Here is an 18,600-nt window from a genome sequence, read left to right as displayed (position 1 = left end):
GTGCATGACAACAGACTGTAGAGGAATACTAACTAACACATTATCCTTTAAACGTGTGATTAGTTAAATCCCACTGAGCTTTTATGTGTGCTAGATTCCTGCATGTGCATCTTCTGTACTGAGTCTTTTGTCAGCGATAGAGTTAAAATAATCAAAGCTATGGATCCAAAACGAGGTCAGCAGTAGAGGACGAATCTGATTAACGACCTCCTGCTCGTATACGCCGTCTTACATTTAACGTAGCACCTGCGTAACCGGATTGTGTCTGAGTTACCGGCTTGCTTAAGTGCACATAAATGCCTCGATAAATAACATGTAGTACGTTAGCTCAGGTCTACAGTGAAGTTAGTCCCAGTGGAAGAAGTGTCAGTGAGCATATATACGACACCAGCAGCACACGGTTCTCCCACAGCGCACAAAGGAACCATATTTGTACTGTTTAGTGTTTCTGTTTCGGTTCCTGCTGGGACACGCAACACTGTCGGCGCCGTGTTCTGTTCGGACGCAACGGAAACCACGAAGACGATCAGTCAGGTGACGTGGTAGCAGCGACATAAATACAAACTGAACGGAATTAAAGTGTCATTTTACAATTTATCTGAGTGACAATAAATGCATCGATAAATAAAATACAGCGCCTCAACTCCCCAAAGTCAAAGTCTACACTAATTCTAAGCAGGTTTACAGTCAGTACAGTGTGTTCATGTAGGAAAAGTGAGAGGATTATAGTCAATATGCACAAAGAAAGAAAACGTAGGCGCTGCTCCAAACCGGAAAAATGACGGTAAACTAGATTTGCAAAGTTTAGTATCTCTGGATTACCTTTAATTAATAAAAAGTTTAAGTATGTTGTTTTTTTTCCCCCAGTATCCTAATGATGTCAGTCTATAGGATGCACTGGGACACACTACATCTGTCAGCATCATGTTTGTAAAATGATCATAAACCACAAAAATGAAACAAGTCAGGTGACGTGTTTTTCAATGCTTTCTATTTATGTGAGTAACCAGCCGACTCCAGTGCACGTACAAGCAGAGATAAATCAAGTTTAATGCCTTGGCTCGGTTCCTCCACACTCACCTTGGACTTCCTGTCCATCCCGCCCGGTGTTCCTTCTCCTCCTCGTCCTCTCCGTCCTCCTCTGCGTCCCTGGACTCCCGCCTCACCGGGTTCTCCATCTCTGGGTGTCCTGGGTTCCCGGTCTCTCCTCTCTGGGCGACCTCCACCTCCTAATCCACCACCACCACCTCCTCCTCCTCCTACTCCACCACCTCCACCACCTCCTCCTCCTCCTCCTCCTCCTCCACCTCCTCGCTGACCTCCCCGACCCACCCGTCCAGAACCCGTCCTCCTGGGGGGGCTGCGGCCGTCGCTCTGCCCTCTGTGGCCGTCGCTCTCCTCCGACGACTTGCGGCCGCGAGGAGTTCCCGGTTTCCAGTCATTCACGACTCTCTTGTCCTGCAGGAAACAAACACAGCCGACGTCAGTGCATCAATATCGGCTCGTTTCTATGGAAGTCATGTTCTTTTGAAGAGAAATAACTTGAGGTCCAATGAAATTCTTATTTAAATGAGCTTCTCACATGCAGCTCTGACCTCCTCCCACTGCAGCACGTCTTCATCATTTCAGTCAGTGGGGACAAAACGGAACCTTTCGGATTTCAACCCATTTATTAAATTAAGAAACCAAAGTGCATGTTTGCATTTAAGGCTGCTGTATTTGTTTTTTCCACATTCTGCTGCTCATAAATCTAACGACCAACGTGAGTCAATGACTTGAAGGTCACATTTTGTTCTGTTGCAATCCAAACAGAGCTCACAATCTACAACCACAGCTCTCTGGGAGTTTTATTTCATTGTTTGTGCATTCAGATTTTGCAGATGTACGCTCCCTTAGAATCTATGCTTGAAATCAAGTGTGGTTGCTGGTGGCACTAAAAGTCTGCACATCTGCAGCAGCCAGAGGACGAGAAAAGAAAAGGATTCCCTGCTCTGAATTTGACTCTTAAGCAGATTCAATCTCTTCAATGTGAAGAACTGCTGCCGTTTAAAGTTCAAAAAGACTAATCTGGGCTTCGGATTATGCAAAACGACAACATGATAAAGTCACAGAGAGGCTGAGAGGTGACGACTAAGAGAGGAAGAGGCATCAGATTGTCTAAAAGCTCCTCAAACGCACCGCTCAGGAGCTTCAGGAAAAGGTTCAACCGAGCAACAATCTGAAGCTTCAGCCAGGAATCGTTGGAGCAGCTAAACGTGCAGAGCCGGGGCCACCTTGTTGCTCTTCGGGTCGAACGCTGGGGGTCTGCAGTCATTTCTGAGGCAATCTGGACCTCAGCAGGAGCTCGCTGCTCCGTTACACCGATTAGCAGCAACTTCAGCCGCCCCGCTTCGACCCACAGGAGGGCTGATTAGAAATATGTCACTCATCTTATTTGACCGCGATGGTTTCTACTTAAGAAAGTGATGTTTTTGCACTAAAATCTAATGAACCCACTGAGCCCAACTTGGCTGTTTTGTTCACTCTCGCCTGCAGCAGCGGCTGCTTTCAGGGACAAATGTGTGAAACGCCACTGCACCAAACGGCAGACAGGCTCAGTTAGCGACTGGCTGCTGATCACTGGAGCATTTAGCAGCTATAGAGCCAAAAATCTCCTGCAGGAGTCTGTTGAGACCCCAAAAAAAAGAGCTTAAAAAGAGCGAATACTGAACTTAAATCCATCAGGTGACCATAAATACAGCTCTAGTATGTGTAAAAGGTGATTATATTTTGGTGCTGTGCTGCTTTTTTCTGCTGCAAAAAACACAAATTACATTTTTATCAATTTATATTTTAGTTATATAAACTACATGCATACGTAGCTGATTTTAATTTGACTTTATTAAAATTTCTTGATGTGCGAACAGGCTTCATGTGACCTGAACACCAAAACACTGCAGCTGCACATCTTCTGTTCAGTTTAAAAAGAGCCTTTTGGAGAAAACTCACAAACATAGGATCTGTTTGTCCGCCACGTGGTTCTCGGTTAACGATTAAAAACCTTTATGGTTAATCAAATTTACATCTGCAGCACGTTTAAAAACAACCTGAGTCGACCAAAGTGCTGCACATGTTTGCAGACAAGCAGCAAAAATATATATATATAAGCAGACAGATAAAATAAACTGAATAAACTCAAAACTGCAGTCACATTAAGGTCACCCATTATCACCCCAGTAGCGAGAATGATTGTGTCTGATGTATGCTTGTGTTTGTGTTGTACCTTATATTTATTCTTAATTGTTTTTGCACTGGGAATGGATGTGAGAAACGTCATTTCGTTTAACTATTTACAACGTACATTGCTGAATTACAATAAAGCTTAAGTGGAGTTGATAAAATAAACTTGACACTATAAAAAATAAATGTAGAGACAATATAAAACAAGTAAAATCTATTATTAATGGCACAAAACACTAAAACTTGCAAGATTCATACCTAAAATAATATAAATATGGAATGTTAGCAGCCAAAAAGCCTTTAAAAACGTGCACGCTTGGAGGTTTTTCCTTTAAAATATCAATAAGAGTTGCAAAAACTTAAGCCAACAGCATCGAGATCTGGCTAAACGGATCACCTTCAGCATGTCGACCGAAGCTCACTGGGTTTGTGCCGTTACGACATTACGTCGGTCTAACAGGTACGACTGGTTCAATCATCTCGGCTCTGTTTTTAGACGATTGCCAGATCAGCGTTTGCCAAATCTAATTCTGTCCGCAGCAGAAGCAGAGCGGCGGCCAAACAGAAAACTCTCATCTCGTAAACTCTCACAGCGTAACTTCTGGGATTTTGTTCTAATTTTATGCCTCCAGCTTGATTGTTGTTATTTTTTATTTTCTTCTGCAGGACGATGCTTTTAATACGGCCCGTTTTATTGGGCCCTTAAGAGCTGGAGGCGAATTATTCAGCAGGACGGCTTTATTGCCAAACTTACAGGAGTGTGATGGAGGCACTGATTTACAGGTGTTTAATTCAGAACACCCAGAAGAATTACGATATTAAAAACATATATCACAACATACAGTACGCACTGCGTCAGACGAAGGACGCTTGTGTGACCGAGATCCTGCTTGGCCTCTTTTACTGTTTAACTTTCAGTCACTTTGGTCGACTCGTGTCGTTTAAATTAATAAATCTGATTTGATTTAAAGGCGTCAACTGATTCCTCTCCATGCAAACCATCTAATCCCGTAAACAGAGTCACAAACAAACACTCGTCCTAGTTTTTGTTATGTAATATGTGCAGATTTTTTGGGTTAACCTAAAAGCACTTCCCGTCCTAAATGTGAAGCAAAGTGTGAGGAGCGCCGCCGGGCGTTGTGGGCAGACTGGCAGGTGTGTGGTTTGGAAGCAGATGACGGCAACAGGAATCAGTCAGAGTTCAGAAGCTGCGTCCTGTCCGCAGGCTCGTCACAAAACACATGAAGTCACCTCAGACGGATGTGCCGCAGGATCCTGATGTTCACTGAGTCGTTTTCAAAAGCCTCTAAAACAAGATGGCGTCTTACCCCCGCGGCTTTGGAGAGGTCGACCGTGACGGTGAAGTTTTCCTTCTCCGTCTTCCGCCTGTCCGTCTCCGGCTCGTGGGGGCGGGGCTTGCGAGGCGTCGTCACGGCGATGCCTTCCTGCTCCGCCTTCTTCTTGTCTTCCTCTATTTCCTGTTGGGATCGAGTGAGACAGAGGCCGCAACGTCACATCCAGACTAATTAGAAATAAGTGCGGCACGCTGCGTTCTAATTAGAAAAGTGGGAAAATTAAGTGTCACAATAAAAAAGCGTGATGTTGCTGATGCACAAAGGAAAATTAGGAGTTTTCCAGCTGGAAAAATGAGAGTAAACTATCTTTCTGGACAGTATTTATAAAGTTGAAGTGTCTCTGTATTACATTCAGTTAGTAAAAAAATCATTTTTTATTCTTTATGATAATTATAAAACTGTGCATTTGTGGCTTTAGTGTACAGTGATGCATTAAAACAGTGGACGCACCATAAAACCCAAAAGGTAGCAGCCACACAATTAGAAATATTTTTATTCACTAGTGTTTTTTGGACATTTATAAATCTTCTTTTAAGAGCAGAAAACCAAACAGATACAAGGCACAATACAAACTTCTTGAAGCTGTTTGGAAGCAATGGAAAAATAAAGAAAAAAAGGGAAATTAAGCGACAAAGGATCCGTACTTATTGTTATTGTGTCTTACAGATCATTCATCCAACTTAACAGACTTGTTATATTCAATTATACGTAACTCATAATCTGGTTTTGAGAGAGAGAATCAGGCGCATTACAGCACAACAGATTTATTTAAAATCTGTTCTAAAGGATTTGACAAACACTGAATATAATTGACTTACACTGGATCTCACAGTAAACGTCAGTAATCACATAATATCTGGCACAAGAATTACCTTCAGGAGAATTAAGTTTTATCTCATCTTATCTTAAACCAGCCTGATAATGTACTCGGCCCTTGAAGTTGCTGTTTTTTGGGTTTTTTTTCTAGATACGTGCTACTTGGAGGACAGTAAAAGCCGTGAATGAAAATCTGTTTTGACTGTTAAAACCTTTCCTGTGCCGCCTCTGATCATCATCCGGCGGCTGGAAATCCCAGGACATCCCCAAAAACACACAGCAGTGATCTGACTCGTTAAATATTTCAGCGACGCCGTGCTTCGGCTGTGAGAAGCTAAAATAATGCTTATAGGCTCCTGGAAGCTTGTAAATGAGAATTAACCGAAGAAAAGCCGAACAAATATTCAGATTTCACTCCTGCAACTTTTGGAGTAATTTACAGTTGAGAAAACTGATTAAATCTAGAAAATTAAACTGTTTTTATTTTGGCTGAATATAAAAGTTAAAAGCTCTGAAAAAAAGGAAATGAACAGATTCTGATTCCTAAACTTGCTGAGCTCTTATATGAAACATTTAGTTATACACGTGTGAAACCAAGTGGATTCATTTTTATTTAAAGTGACATGAACTCAGGGATCTGTACCCACTTAACTACTACACAGAAGTTGATCTATTTCCTCTCAAATCCGCCAGTTTTATTTTGACATATTTCAGAGCTTTTGAAGGACAGGCAGCTACTTTCTGGTCCTTTAGATCGCACATCAACCCCCCAGAAAAGTCAGTGACAACACTCTGACTAGTCGAAGTTGTATTTTAGCATTCTGGAGTCGTATCCTTAACTTGACGTGGCGATACCAAGACGCACTTCATGTGTAAAACCTCCTCACCTGGTACCTCTTGACCAGAGCTTCGTTCTTCTTCCTCAAAGCTTCGATTCGTCTGTCCAGCTCCGCATCCTTCTCCTCCTTGGTCTTGAGATCCACCGCTGAAGACTGACAACGAGAGGAGAAAAAGTTTTCATATTTATATATTGAACTAACATCCGTAAAGAGTCCACTGTGTCGTCACTTCCTGCCACATCACTAAAACCTGTAAAATCACATTCAGTCTTTTATATTTTGCTTTTCACTCACCATAGCTGCCTCCGACTTGTCTTCATACACGGGTGGACGACTGCTGGTTCCTCCTGCAATGAGGAAGATTAGTTCATGAGCTGCTTAAAAACAACTATTTAAAGTCCCTTCCACTCAAAAATGTGTTGTAAATGTTGCTCAATGGTACACCTTGACTGAGCAGAATGATGTCTGTCAGCGAGGCCGTGAAAAGTTTGTTCAACTTGTCTTCTTATGAATGATTTGATGAATAAATTGGTAGAAACTGTGACAGACGGCTTAAATCACATCCACACACGTCTAATATCCAAAGACATTGAAGACAAAGCATCACATCAGAGATGCTACAGGAGATGTACTTTAAGAATTATTGCTTCAGAAAAAAAAACTAAAATGATTAAAAACTGATCATTTGATCAGCTCGTTGCTCTAAAATGCTCATTGCATAAATAGCGAATGAAGCCTCCAATGCATGAACTCACATCATAGAGTGTTTTTAAATACACAGTCTTTGCATATTAAATGCTTCAGGATCCATACAGGATCTGATGTTTTGCTTTTTGTTTTTTCAGCCAACAAAGCATGAAATAATTTTAAAATTTGCTATTTTGCCTCTAATGCCGTTCTGTCTTTGTCCAAAGCACCCTGGAACTGGTCACATCTTATTAGTAATAGCCTATTAACACCGAAGGAAACAGGCTGAAAGGGTCTCCTTTTAGTAAACATTATCCATCCATCCATCATCTATACACCACTTAATCCTCACTAGGATCATGGGGGGCTGGAGTCTATCCCAGCTGACTCAGGGTGAAGGCAGGTTCACCTGGACAGGTAACCAGTCTATCACAGGGCTACACTTAGAGACAGACAACCAAGCACACTCACATTCACACCTACGGACAATTTACAATCACCAATTAACCTCAGCATGTTTTTGGACTGTGTGGGAGGAAGCCGGAGAACCCGGAGAGAACCCACGCTGCACGGGGAGAACATGGAGACTACACAGAAAGATCCCGGGTGTCCTCACCGGGACGCGAACCGGCGACCTTCTAGCTGTGAGGCAACGGTGCTAACCAACCCACCAGGATTCGTCACAGTTTTTACCCCTCTGCCATCAGACTCTTAAATTCTCAGGACAAATAAATATGTCTTATGTTTTATTTCTGCAACACTGGTTTTGAGTTTTGATCTATTCATTTTTTAGTGCAATCTAAAAAGGATTCTAATTTAATTTATTCAGGTATCCGTGTTTGGCTTTTACTACTTCTAGGTTGTATTTATTGTGTCTGTGACCTGTGCTCGTTATTTTGTGCATTTTTATTTCTTTTAATGTACTAATTGAATGACAATAAAGTAATCTATCTATCTATCCATCTACCTATCTATACAAAGTTTGATGTTGGAGTTTATTCTGAAGTTTGACACCAAGATTTTCAGTTTTACTTCAAATCCTGATCAGCTGTGATCACTAATAACTGATATCAATCCTAAAAATGGCAGATCAGTGTATAGCTGGAGGAGATTAATCATATTTAATGACTTAATAACTATTTCATGCATCGTAGCTTTAAAACAAGGGTTGTGGGTAATCTCTAGATCTGAGTAATCTCGGTGTAATCAGAGTATTTTTGCTTGACTTTCTGCTCCACTTATCACATTTAGCAGAACAATGACCGGTGAAGCCCAAAATGTCGACAGTCCCACTCTGGTCTGGACCCACGGCGGTGACAGGTGATCAGCCAGGTGTGAGCAACACAACAACCCGAACCGACAAATCCTTCACGCGTCCCCAAAGCTGCTGTAAGCGTCTTAGAGCCGCGCACAGGATGGACCCACGTCCCCGGAGCCGCCGCAGCAGCACCGGGGCACCGCAGAGGCAGAGTGGTCACGTTAAAGTCCACCTGAGCTCCGGTAAAGTGTCCCTCTGCTCTATTTCGTGTCCTGCGGTGTCCCCGGCCAGTAACGTGAACACACCGAGCCATGTCTGAGCGGCTACAAAGCGCCGAACCGTCCGCGGCGGGAGCGAACCTCCGCAGGCGGCCGGACGACGCGCAGAAACCCCGCAGAGGGACCGCGTACACCCGCCCCAGTCACGGTGCCGGTCGGTGTTACCTGTTTCAGGGGGACTTGCGCCGACAGAAGCGAGCTGTTCGGACTGTTCGGACTGTTTGGACTCGCTGCTCGCTGCCAAATCCTGCTCCTCACGGTGGCGTCATTGTCCGGCTTCCTGTTAGCCGCGGCTAACTTCCTGCCAAATAGTGAGCCAGTCGGTGGTTTTAAAGAGACAGCACCGCTCCGGAAAAACTCTGAGTTTAGGTTTTTATTATTCTACCAAAAACAGACTGGAAAATGGTCTTGGACATCGCTTTGACAGGTTTGGTGAAAAAAAACTTCAATGTTATCGTGGAAACAAAAAGTTTTTGGAGTTTTAGAAGAGGCGTAATTAACACGTTGTCCACTAGAGGGAGGCAGCGGCCAACAGACCAGCTTTACCCACAGGCCGAATACAGTCTGTGGAGTACGGACTATGTATCCAATCCTGGTCCTCGAAGGCCACAGTCCTGCGTGTTTTAGATGCTTCCCTTCTTCCAACACACCTGATTCAAATGATCAGCTCATCATCAAGCTCTGCAGAAGGCTGATAACGATCCTGATCATTTGAATCAGGTGTGTTGGAGGAAGGGAAACATCTAAAACATGCAGGACTGTGGCCCTCGAGGACCAGGATTGGACACCCCTGGTTTAAAGTATGCAGTTTAAAGTAGTAATATTCACTTTAAAGTAGTAATATACAGGCTATGGGTGGTAATATTCAATTTAAAGTGATAATACACAGTTTAAAGCAGTAATATACAGTGAATAAGCCATAATATAATGTTTATAACCAGTAAAATACAGTTTGTAAGCGGTAATATACCGTTTACAAGCACTATCATACAGTTTTGATCAGTAGCATACAGCTTTAAAGCAGTAACAGAAACTGCACACTGTTAGTTTAAAATCATTAAAGTATGAAACCATCCATCCATCCATCATCTCTACACCTTAATCCTCACCAGGGTCATGGGGGGCTGGAGCCTATCCCAGCTGACTCAGGGTGAAGGCACCTGGACAGGTAACCAGTCTATCACAGGGCTACACTTAGAGACAGACAACCAAGCACACTCACATTCACACCTACGGACAATTTACAATCACCAATTAACCTCAACATGTTTCTGGACTGTGGGAGGAAGCCGGAGAACCCGGAGAGAACCCACGCTGCACGGGGAGAACATGGAGACTCCACAGAAAGATCTCGGGTGTCCTCACTGGGATGCAAACCGGCGACCTTCTAGCTGCGAGGCAGTGGTGCTGACCACCGATCCACCTTGCAGCCCTAAGATTTTACATGCAAAACAGATTTTAATATAATTGAGATAAAGACAACTTTTCTTCATCTCTTTAAACTGCAACTTTAAAACACTTTTAAAACACCTTTATACTACAAGCATTATAATACACACTCTGAATCATTTTGCATTAGAACTATTTTTATTTCTGATACTTTGATCTGGGCTTATTTTCTTTGTTTGTTTAGTTTATTTATGAGAAATCCAGTCAATAGGCTATTTTCCCAGAGGACGTGTTGACATGTCACAGTGTGAAAAGGGCAGACATAAATAATAAAACAAAGGCTTCCTGGGACGCTCGAGTAGAACAGAGACACTGTTCACATCATTAGAAACGTCTGGGCTCTTCCCTAAATGCATAGTTATATATAGATATAATAAGGTTTGGATATGTGCTGTAAGAATGAATTTAACTTAACTGATCAGACACAACTTTGCAGCACATTTTCTAGACGTGTTTGTTAGACAAATAAACAACCAAGAGAGAGTAATTAATAATTAAATAACTGCACAGCTATTAGCAAAGTTTTCAGTTTGACTTTAAAGCTCCTGAGAGAGATTCAAATTGTACTGTTTGCTTTTTTTTTGAAGGCTATTATGGAATAGTGAGCGTCCCAAATTACAAAAATAAATCAATAAAGGAATAATAAAATAAAAGTGGAAATAAAAAGAAGAATAAATAAAATACAAATAAATAATGTGGCAATATAAAGCAATATTAATCAAAAATGAATCCAGAAAAGAAAAAGATAATTAAAGTAGAAATATAAAGACAAATAAATAATTTTTTTTTAAATTAAAATGATGTTTTTTAAAAATATATATTTTTTGTTTATTTTTAAAAAATAATTATTTGTAGTTATTTTTATTTTTTTAAATTTATATATTTTTTTACTTTATTTTTTTCCTTGTTCTAAAAATAAATGTAAACTTTTTTTAATGATTATTATTTTTATAATTTTATGTATTTGTCTTTATATGTCTCCTTTTGTTAGCCTTTTCATTGATGGATTCATTTTTGATTTAAATTGCTTTATATTGCCACATTATTTATTTTTTATTTTATTTATTCTTCTTTTTATTTCCACTTTTATTTTATTATTCTTTTATTGATTTATTTTTGTACTTTGGCACTTCCACTACTCCCCAGGAAATACCTAAATACAGTGCAACCAAAGAGTACATAAAGTTATGTGGAGCATATTTTAGCAATATTTTGGACAGAACAGAGGGATCTCTGGCATGTTTATTAGATGTTTCCAGGATTTTGAGCGAAGATGATTTACCGATGCTTCATGTTTATGGTGCTGCATTTGGACTTTTGTGTTTTTAATGTATGTATTTATGTCCGTTGTGTGTTTTTCAGGCCCATCTAGAGACAGACAGGTGTTACAGATGAGCTCAGGTTTTAAATGCATCAGTTCATGCTACATACAAATGAATAAATAATGTGGGAGACAAAATTCATATATTATGTTTGAAAACGTGTAAAGCTCCTGCAGTGTTTCTTTTGCTGTTTCTCCGTCTCACACACAGAAACGACAGACGATCCCGTGGCCCAGTTTCGGTGGACACAGTCAAAACAAACAGCCGCTCTGTTGTCAGGCAGAACACCGAGCAATGACCACGCAGGATTTGCTAATCACTTGATAAGATCTCGCAACCGGAGCCGGCGTATCTGTGCCATCGCATCACCAGAAGACACTGCTGCCAGAGTGAAGGCGCTACAGGTGGGAGGACGCAGCATCGCTTCCAACGCTGCTCTAATGTCGACAAAATTCAACTTCATGTGACTGAACACAGCCCAACCTGACATGTGTTAGTGTGACACAGCAGCAGGTAGACCAGCGTAACATTAAATAACCCGACAGGACGTGAGGACGTGACACCTGACCTGAAGCGACACGACGTGGGCTGTTTCACAGAAGATTTCTTGGCCTGTCGCTCCAGGAAGAGCGTGTGTGTATATAATGAAATTAATAATGGCTGAATTCCATTTAGCTGCTGCAGCCTCAGGGCCTCATGCTGGCTCGCTGTAATGGCTTACTGGAAGAAAAAAAAACCAACATCTTTTATAACAGGAGGTCACACGGCATCACACATCACAACACAAGCTCATTGTGATGACATCTATAATGTGACCTGCAGTGGATGATTTGAACTGAACCTGTGTGTTATATTATATAATATAGGCCAACATAACAGCACAAAGTAGTGGAACCTGAGGACACTGGGCCTCATGACACTGCACAGCTCCATGCTATGTCGTGCAAAGTCATATGAGGTAACATGATGTGACAACATGATGCAACGTAACATGATGTAATGTAATGTGGGGTAACATCATATGACATCGAGATGAACAATAACACCACATAACCTGGTTTGACACAGGACAGCACACAATAGCATAGCATAGTATAACATATCATTATATCACATGACATAGCATAGCATTGCATAACATTACATAACCTAGTATAACATAGCATGACATATCCTGACATGACATAGCATTAAATAACATAGCATAGTATTGCATAGCATAGCATGCCACAACATAGCATAGGATAATATAGCTTAGCATAGCATAGCAGAACATAACATAGCATGACATGACACAGCATACTATGGCATAATATAGCATAGCATAGCATAGCATGTCACAATATAGTATAGTATAGTATATATAGCTTTAGATAGCATAGCATAACATAGCATACCATAAAATAGCTTAACATAGCACAGCATAGCATAGCAAGTCGCAATACAGCATAGCATATATAGCTTAGCATAGCATAACCCAGCATGACAAGACATATAATAGCATGGTATAGCATAATATAACATGGCATAGCATACAACAACACAGCATAGCATAGCATACAACAACAAAACATAACATCACATGACATGACATCACTAGCATAGCATAGCATAGCATGAAAAGTACTACAAAAACAATGCATATATGAAGAATATGATATCTAAATGACTCCTTCCTGTATGTTTTATCATTTAGTAAAAGTTATGCAAACATGCTCACACACTCCTGATAGCTCACATAGCGTCTCAGCTAACAAACAATCCGATCAGCTTGTTTTAAAACTCTCTCCTTAAAGTTTAATGTTGTCGGGCTTTTGATTTATTCATCGTGACCTGTTAGATCACAGGCCGGCAGCATTAATCCATGTACGCTGGATTAATCAAACCGTCTTGTAGGTCCACCTGCTGGTTGGAAACGTCGCCCCGGCGCTGAGACATGGATCCCCTTTCGCCATGAGCCTCGGCGATGAGCTCATTGTTGTGAGAACCAAACAACAGCCTCCCCCGGGGACGACACGAGAGCCCTCGAGGCTCTGATCACGGAGAGAGGAAAGTGACGATGGCTTCTCATGTTGACATAAACAAGCGGCACTCAGGGGTTTCACACTGCAGAGTCAGTGGCTGCACCAGGCGTCTTTTAGCAGCGATTACAGCTTCACTTGTTCAGCGGGACACTCGAAAGTTTCCTTGGAGGAAGTGGAAAGTACCTGACGTTGGCCTGGACTCAGAGAAACTCTTTGTTTAGCCAATTTTATGTCATACAGTCGCACAACAAACAGGCCTCTTTGTTGTTGTTTTTGTACATAAATGAACTAAAATCCCTGAAAAATGACACGAGATGTTTATAAAACCTCAAACAGGACTGACACGTCTCCTCCGAGGTAGAAAGAAGTCCAGTCGTATGGTTCTGATAAACGTGTCAGACAGTTCCCTGCAGGTTGGTAATTATTCCAATTACTCAGAAACACATCGTCCCACGCTTCACCGCGAACACATTCAATTTCACTTCCAGGTTGATTTTGGTTTTAATATAAAATGAGACTATTTCCACTTCTTTGAGGCTAATCGGAGCCATTAGAGAATCCCTCCGGACACGCTGGAGGACGCACACAAACACGCCGCTTCGAATATTAATTTGGGACCGTTACGACAAAGTTCAATTACCTGATTAGAATGTCGAGGAACGGCATCAACAAATATGCAAATAATGTTTGCTTCAGAAGTTTGTCTTGAGATTAGGCCGAGCTTTCCTTCCTCAAATGAAGCCCTGCTATCTTTCATAATTCATCGTAGACGCTTGTTTGCAAAACCTTCACGTTGGAAATGAAGATATGTGGACGTAAATTGGTTTATTTTTCCATCATCCTCAGTGAAAGCCGCTCTGCCTCAGTCCACCCCGAGCATCTGTCCTTGTTTCCCCTCCTGAGAAACGGCTCGCAGACGCCGTTCGCGCTCCGAGATGACGACCAGACAGATTTCTTTTGACAGGACTTTGGCTGATTGAAGTCTTGTGGTCTTTATTTAGCAAAAAAAAAAAAATAGCTGTGTTGAAGTGATGAAGCTGCTTCTCTGCCTCTCTCTGTGGACAAAGCTTCTGATGGTGAGATCACGTTGGATGAATCTCAGAACCTCCTCAGAAGCCTTCAGCGTGATCTGAGAAAACCTCTCGTCGCTCAGAATGACAATCAGATTTCTGTCGCTTTCACTTCATTCTGATGCCTTGTTTCCCGCTATGTTGCCTAATGAGCGACGTTGTGGAGGAAGATTACGAGCGGCTGCAGGTTGATTTAGTGAAACAAACCTCTGATGAGTCCATTAAACACACCTGGACGCAGCTAAAGGTGATCTGAGCTGGAAGGAAATAACAGACTGTCAAAAAAACACGTAGGAGTTTTTCCTTCTTATTTAACGGATTTCTTTTCACATGTATTGAAATACATGAAAATATAAACACCATCTAAAACTCTATCTATGAAATATAAAAGATTTTTATGTCATTTTTCTTTAAACTAAAAACACTTGATGTGATTTCACATTAACTGTTTTAACTGAAATCACATGTTTTTGTTTAATAACCATAATTAATTTATTCATTTAAAGGTAAATCTATTTATTTTATATGTGGACATACTTTTCTAAGATATACAAGATGTTTATGTTGACTTACATGTAAAAACTCATTTTATATTTGACATTATTTAGTATTAACAGAAGATTCTTGCAAACTGCAGCTGAATACCTACAATTTTTTTAAAAAAATACATAAAATAATATAATAAAACTCAACCACTGCCGGTATTTTTTTGTATTAAATCTGATTATTTGCATAATAAAATTATTCAGGCACATTTATTTGTAGGTAATTTCACAATTTTGCATGTGTAAAGATTAAAAAACAAATAAACGCGACATGCAGAATGAAGACTGGACGCTATGTTTCAATTTTTTTTAATGTATTTTTTAAAATAAGATAGAAAATTTGACATTATTTGACAGTCGTTTCGGTGTCCCAGCTGCTGGATATATTACACTTTTTTATATTTTGTTTGACAGTGTGCAGCTAATCCAATTTCATTTCTGAATCTGAGATATTTCTTCTTCAATCCTCAAACTCTGCAACCTTTTTCCACATTTACATAAAAAATAGGACAGATTTCCCCCTGTTATCTCAGACTTTTGGACTCCACCGTATTTTTAAATCATATCTCTATTTAAAAATTAATAAATCCTCCCATCCATCCTCGAATTCAACCTTTTGTCATTGAAGAAGCGAAAGCAGACGACGATGTGCTGCAGATGCACATTCCTCCACAGCGTGTTGACTTGACCTATCATAACACGGATTAGGTTGGCCGACACACACACACACACACACACACACACACACACACACCGGGTCCATCTGTCCATCTCTGTTTGAGGTGAGGCGGGTGACGTAATGCTGCTGCCGCTCTGACACATTTTCTGTCTCTTCATTAAAGACTGTCCGTCAGATTCCTCACATTTCTCCTCGACGCTCAGCAGCCGTGTTTCATAACTAACTCTGTCCGTTGCCGCCTTTGTTTCCGTCTGTAAACTCGGCGCACAAAGACACACGTGGTTTGGCGTCCGACCAATATTCTACAGTTTAATGTTTCTGAACCTTCAATTAATGACACAGAATAGACGTGAAAGCTGGCTGCTGTTAGAGCGCCGTTGAGTGTTTGTTTACTGCAGTAAAACGCTGCTCTTCACACATTTCTGCATACATTACTGTCAGATTCTCCTCAACGTTCAAGCATTTCCACGCGTCACATCGAACGCGATTGTCGTACAAGGTCACGACACCGGTTTGCTGTTCTGATGGTCGACAGTTCATCGACCTCGCTGTACGACGTGCGAGCTGGTATCCGCAAATTAACCTGAGATGCACTTTTGCCAGACGACTTGACCATAAAATAGGAATTTGGTTGATGTCTCAGCGCAGGGCAGCTGAGGATGTCTGCTGTTTCCACTAAACGACAGCGCAATCATCAGTTTACAGGTGCTCTGTGGTCGGACAAAAGTATGTAAGATGGGATGAAACGAGGTTTAAAAGCTGAGACTGCACACAAAGAAAGCTGAGATTTGTTGGTTTTCTTGTTGATTTGGTGGATAAATGTTTACAGAAATAACCCAGTTGCTGTGTTTTGCTTCACATTAGATCTTTATGTGTGTAGTTATATATATATTTTATACATTTCTTTAGCATTTCCTCTCAGAGCATCCAGTGTGGTTTTATGACAAGGTCACGACACCAGTCTGTCGCTCTGATCATTAACAGTAGAGGAGATTTGCATCGTGCTTGCTGGCGTCAACTAATTAACCTGAAACGTACTTTAGTCACATAACACGGCCGTAAAAAATTGTTTCTCCTGGTTCACAGCTGCTTTACAGTTAATCTGAGGTTTGACTGAAAGATTAGAAAGAAGAGATTTGTTGGTTTTCTTGTTGATAAATCTTTACAGAAATAACCCAGCTGCTGTGTTTTACTTCACATTAGGACTGGTCTGCACTTATGTAGAGCTTTTATCCAAAGCGCTTTACAATGTGTTTCTCATTCATGCAGGATGCTGCCTGCCATCGGGAGCAACTTCGGGTTCGGTGTCTTGCCCGAGGACACTTGGACTGTGGAGGGGATCGAACCGCCAGCCTTGTGATTGGAGGACAACCGGCTCTTCTACCTGAGCCACAGCCGCCCTTTAAGTGTGCAGTAATATATATATTTTACACATTTCTTTAGCATGTCTTCTTGGAGCATCCAGTATGGTTTCCATATGAGGTCACGACACCAGTCTGTCACTCTGATCATTAACAGTAGAGGAGATTTGCATCGTGCTTGCTGGCGTCAACTAATTAACCTGAAACGCACTTTAGTCACATAACACGGCCGTAAAATCGGTTCTCCTGGTTCACAGTTAATCTGTGGTTTGAGAAAAGTATGTAAGATGAGATAAAACACGGTTTAAAAGCTGTGACTGCACACTTCATTAACGGTCGACCAAACGAATAAAGAAGAGATGCGGTTGATGTTTTGGTCGTCAGCTCGTCAGCTTCATTCTGGGTATGAACGGAGCTTTATTAAACAGGAACGTGGAAATGTTTCATTAATTTGCCGGCATGTCGGGTTTTCTACAGAAAACATAAAAGCAGCTGAGAGAGTCACACGTTCCTCCACAGCTCTACAGTTTCATTTAGCAGACGCTTTAATGCAACACAAGCGAGGATCAGATCAGGAGAACACAACCTGGATAAGTGCCACAGAACAAGTAGTTCTCATGTATTTAATGTGACTCCCTTCTTATTTTGTCACTGATCTTTTTTTTTGTGTGTTTTCACATGTTCTGTACCCCACGTGGAGCCAAACGCTGCTGACATTTAGACTAACCCCACGAGACAAACAACCACCACAGAGACACTTAACTCGCTCCGTCTGGCGGCCGCTTGTACAAAACGACGAGAGGCCAGCGAGGAAACAAACAAGAATATTTATCAGTAGGGCAGCAGCGGTTTGGCAGTTCAAGCTTTGGGCTACTGGTCAGAAGGTTTCTGCACCACTTAATCTCCTTTGCATGAATAATACGGTGCACCAATAAAATGAGATTGAACATCGACATAAAGACGATGAATTATAGGGATGCACGATATATCGGTGACGACATCAGTATCGGCCGATGTTAGTGTTTGTTCTGATATATCGGTCCGATGAACCAATTTAGCCGATGTAGAAAACTGATGATTGTCTAACATCAGCCCCTTCGTCTCTACATTTGATGTTGCTGCTATTTCACAGATGTTTTTACTTAAATGGACTTCCATCCATCCATCCATCCTCTATACACCACTTAATCCTCACTAGGGTCATGGGGGGCTGGAGTCTGTGCTCAGGGTGAAGGCAGGTTCACCTGGACAGGTAACCAGTCTATCACAGGGCTACACTTAGAGACAGACAACCAAGCACACTCACATTCACACCTACGGACAATTTACAATCACCAATTAACCTCAACATGTTTTTGGACTGTGTGGGAGGAAGCTGGAGAACCCGGAGAGAACCCACGCTGCACGGGGAGAACATGGAGACTCCACGGTGCCCCCACCGGGACGCGAACCGGCGACCTTCTTGCTGCGAGGCAACAGTGCTACCAACTGCACCACCCTGCAGCCCTTAAATGGACTTAAATATGTTAAAATGTGTTTTTATGTTTTACTTTTGTTACGTAACAAAGAGTTTTCTCACAGCGCTGACTTATGCTCATTTTTCGGTGTGAACAAAAATTGAATATCGGTGATATCGATTATCGACTTGGATATCCGTATCGGCCAGAAATTTTAACATCGTGCATCACTAATGAATTG

General features: G+C 41.5%; 1 protein-coding gene across 1 annotated transcript in view; it reads right to left on the bottom strand.

Moving 5' to 3' along the window:
- ccdc9 (coiled-coil domain containing 9) overlaps positions 1-8,691 on the bottom strand; it is a 29,465-nt gene extending 20,774 nt beyond the window's left edge. The window contains exons 1-5 of the mRNA XM_008296665.1: positions 8,618-8,691; positions 6,524-6,576; positions 6,278-6,382; positions 4,548-4,697; positions 1,081-1,458 (exon numbers count right to left, since the gene is read on the bottom strand). Of these exons, the coding sequence (XP_008294887.1) occupies positions 1,081-1,458; positions 4,548-4,697; positions 6,278-6,382; positions 6,524-6,526 (636 nt within the window). The 5' untranslated portion in view covers positions 6,527-6,576; positions 8,618-8,691. The remainder of the gene's footprint in view (positions 1-1,080; positions 1,459-4,547; positions 4,698-6,277; positions 6,383-6,523; positions 6,577-8,617) is intronic.
- Positions 8,692-18,600: the final 9,909 nt, after the last annotated feature.

Source organism: Stegastes partitus, unplaced genomic scaffold (genome assembly GCF_000690725.1).
Source record: "Stegastes partitus isolate 25-593 unplaced genomic scaffold, Stegastes_partitus-1.0.2 Scaffold1145, whole genome shotgun sequence".
In the NCBI taxonomy this organism is placed as follows: domain Eukaryota; kingdom Metazoa; phylum Chordata; class Actinopteri; family Pomacentridae; genus Stegastes; species Stegastes partitus.
This window is presented reverse-complemented; position numbering and strand designations above follow the sequence as displayed.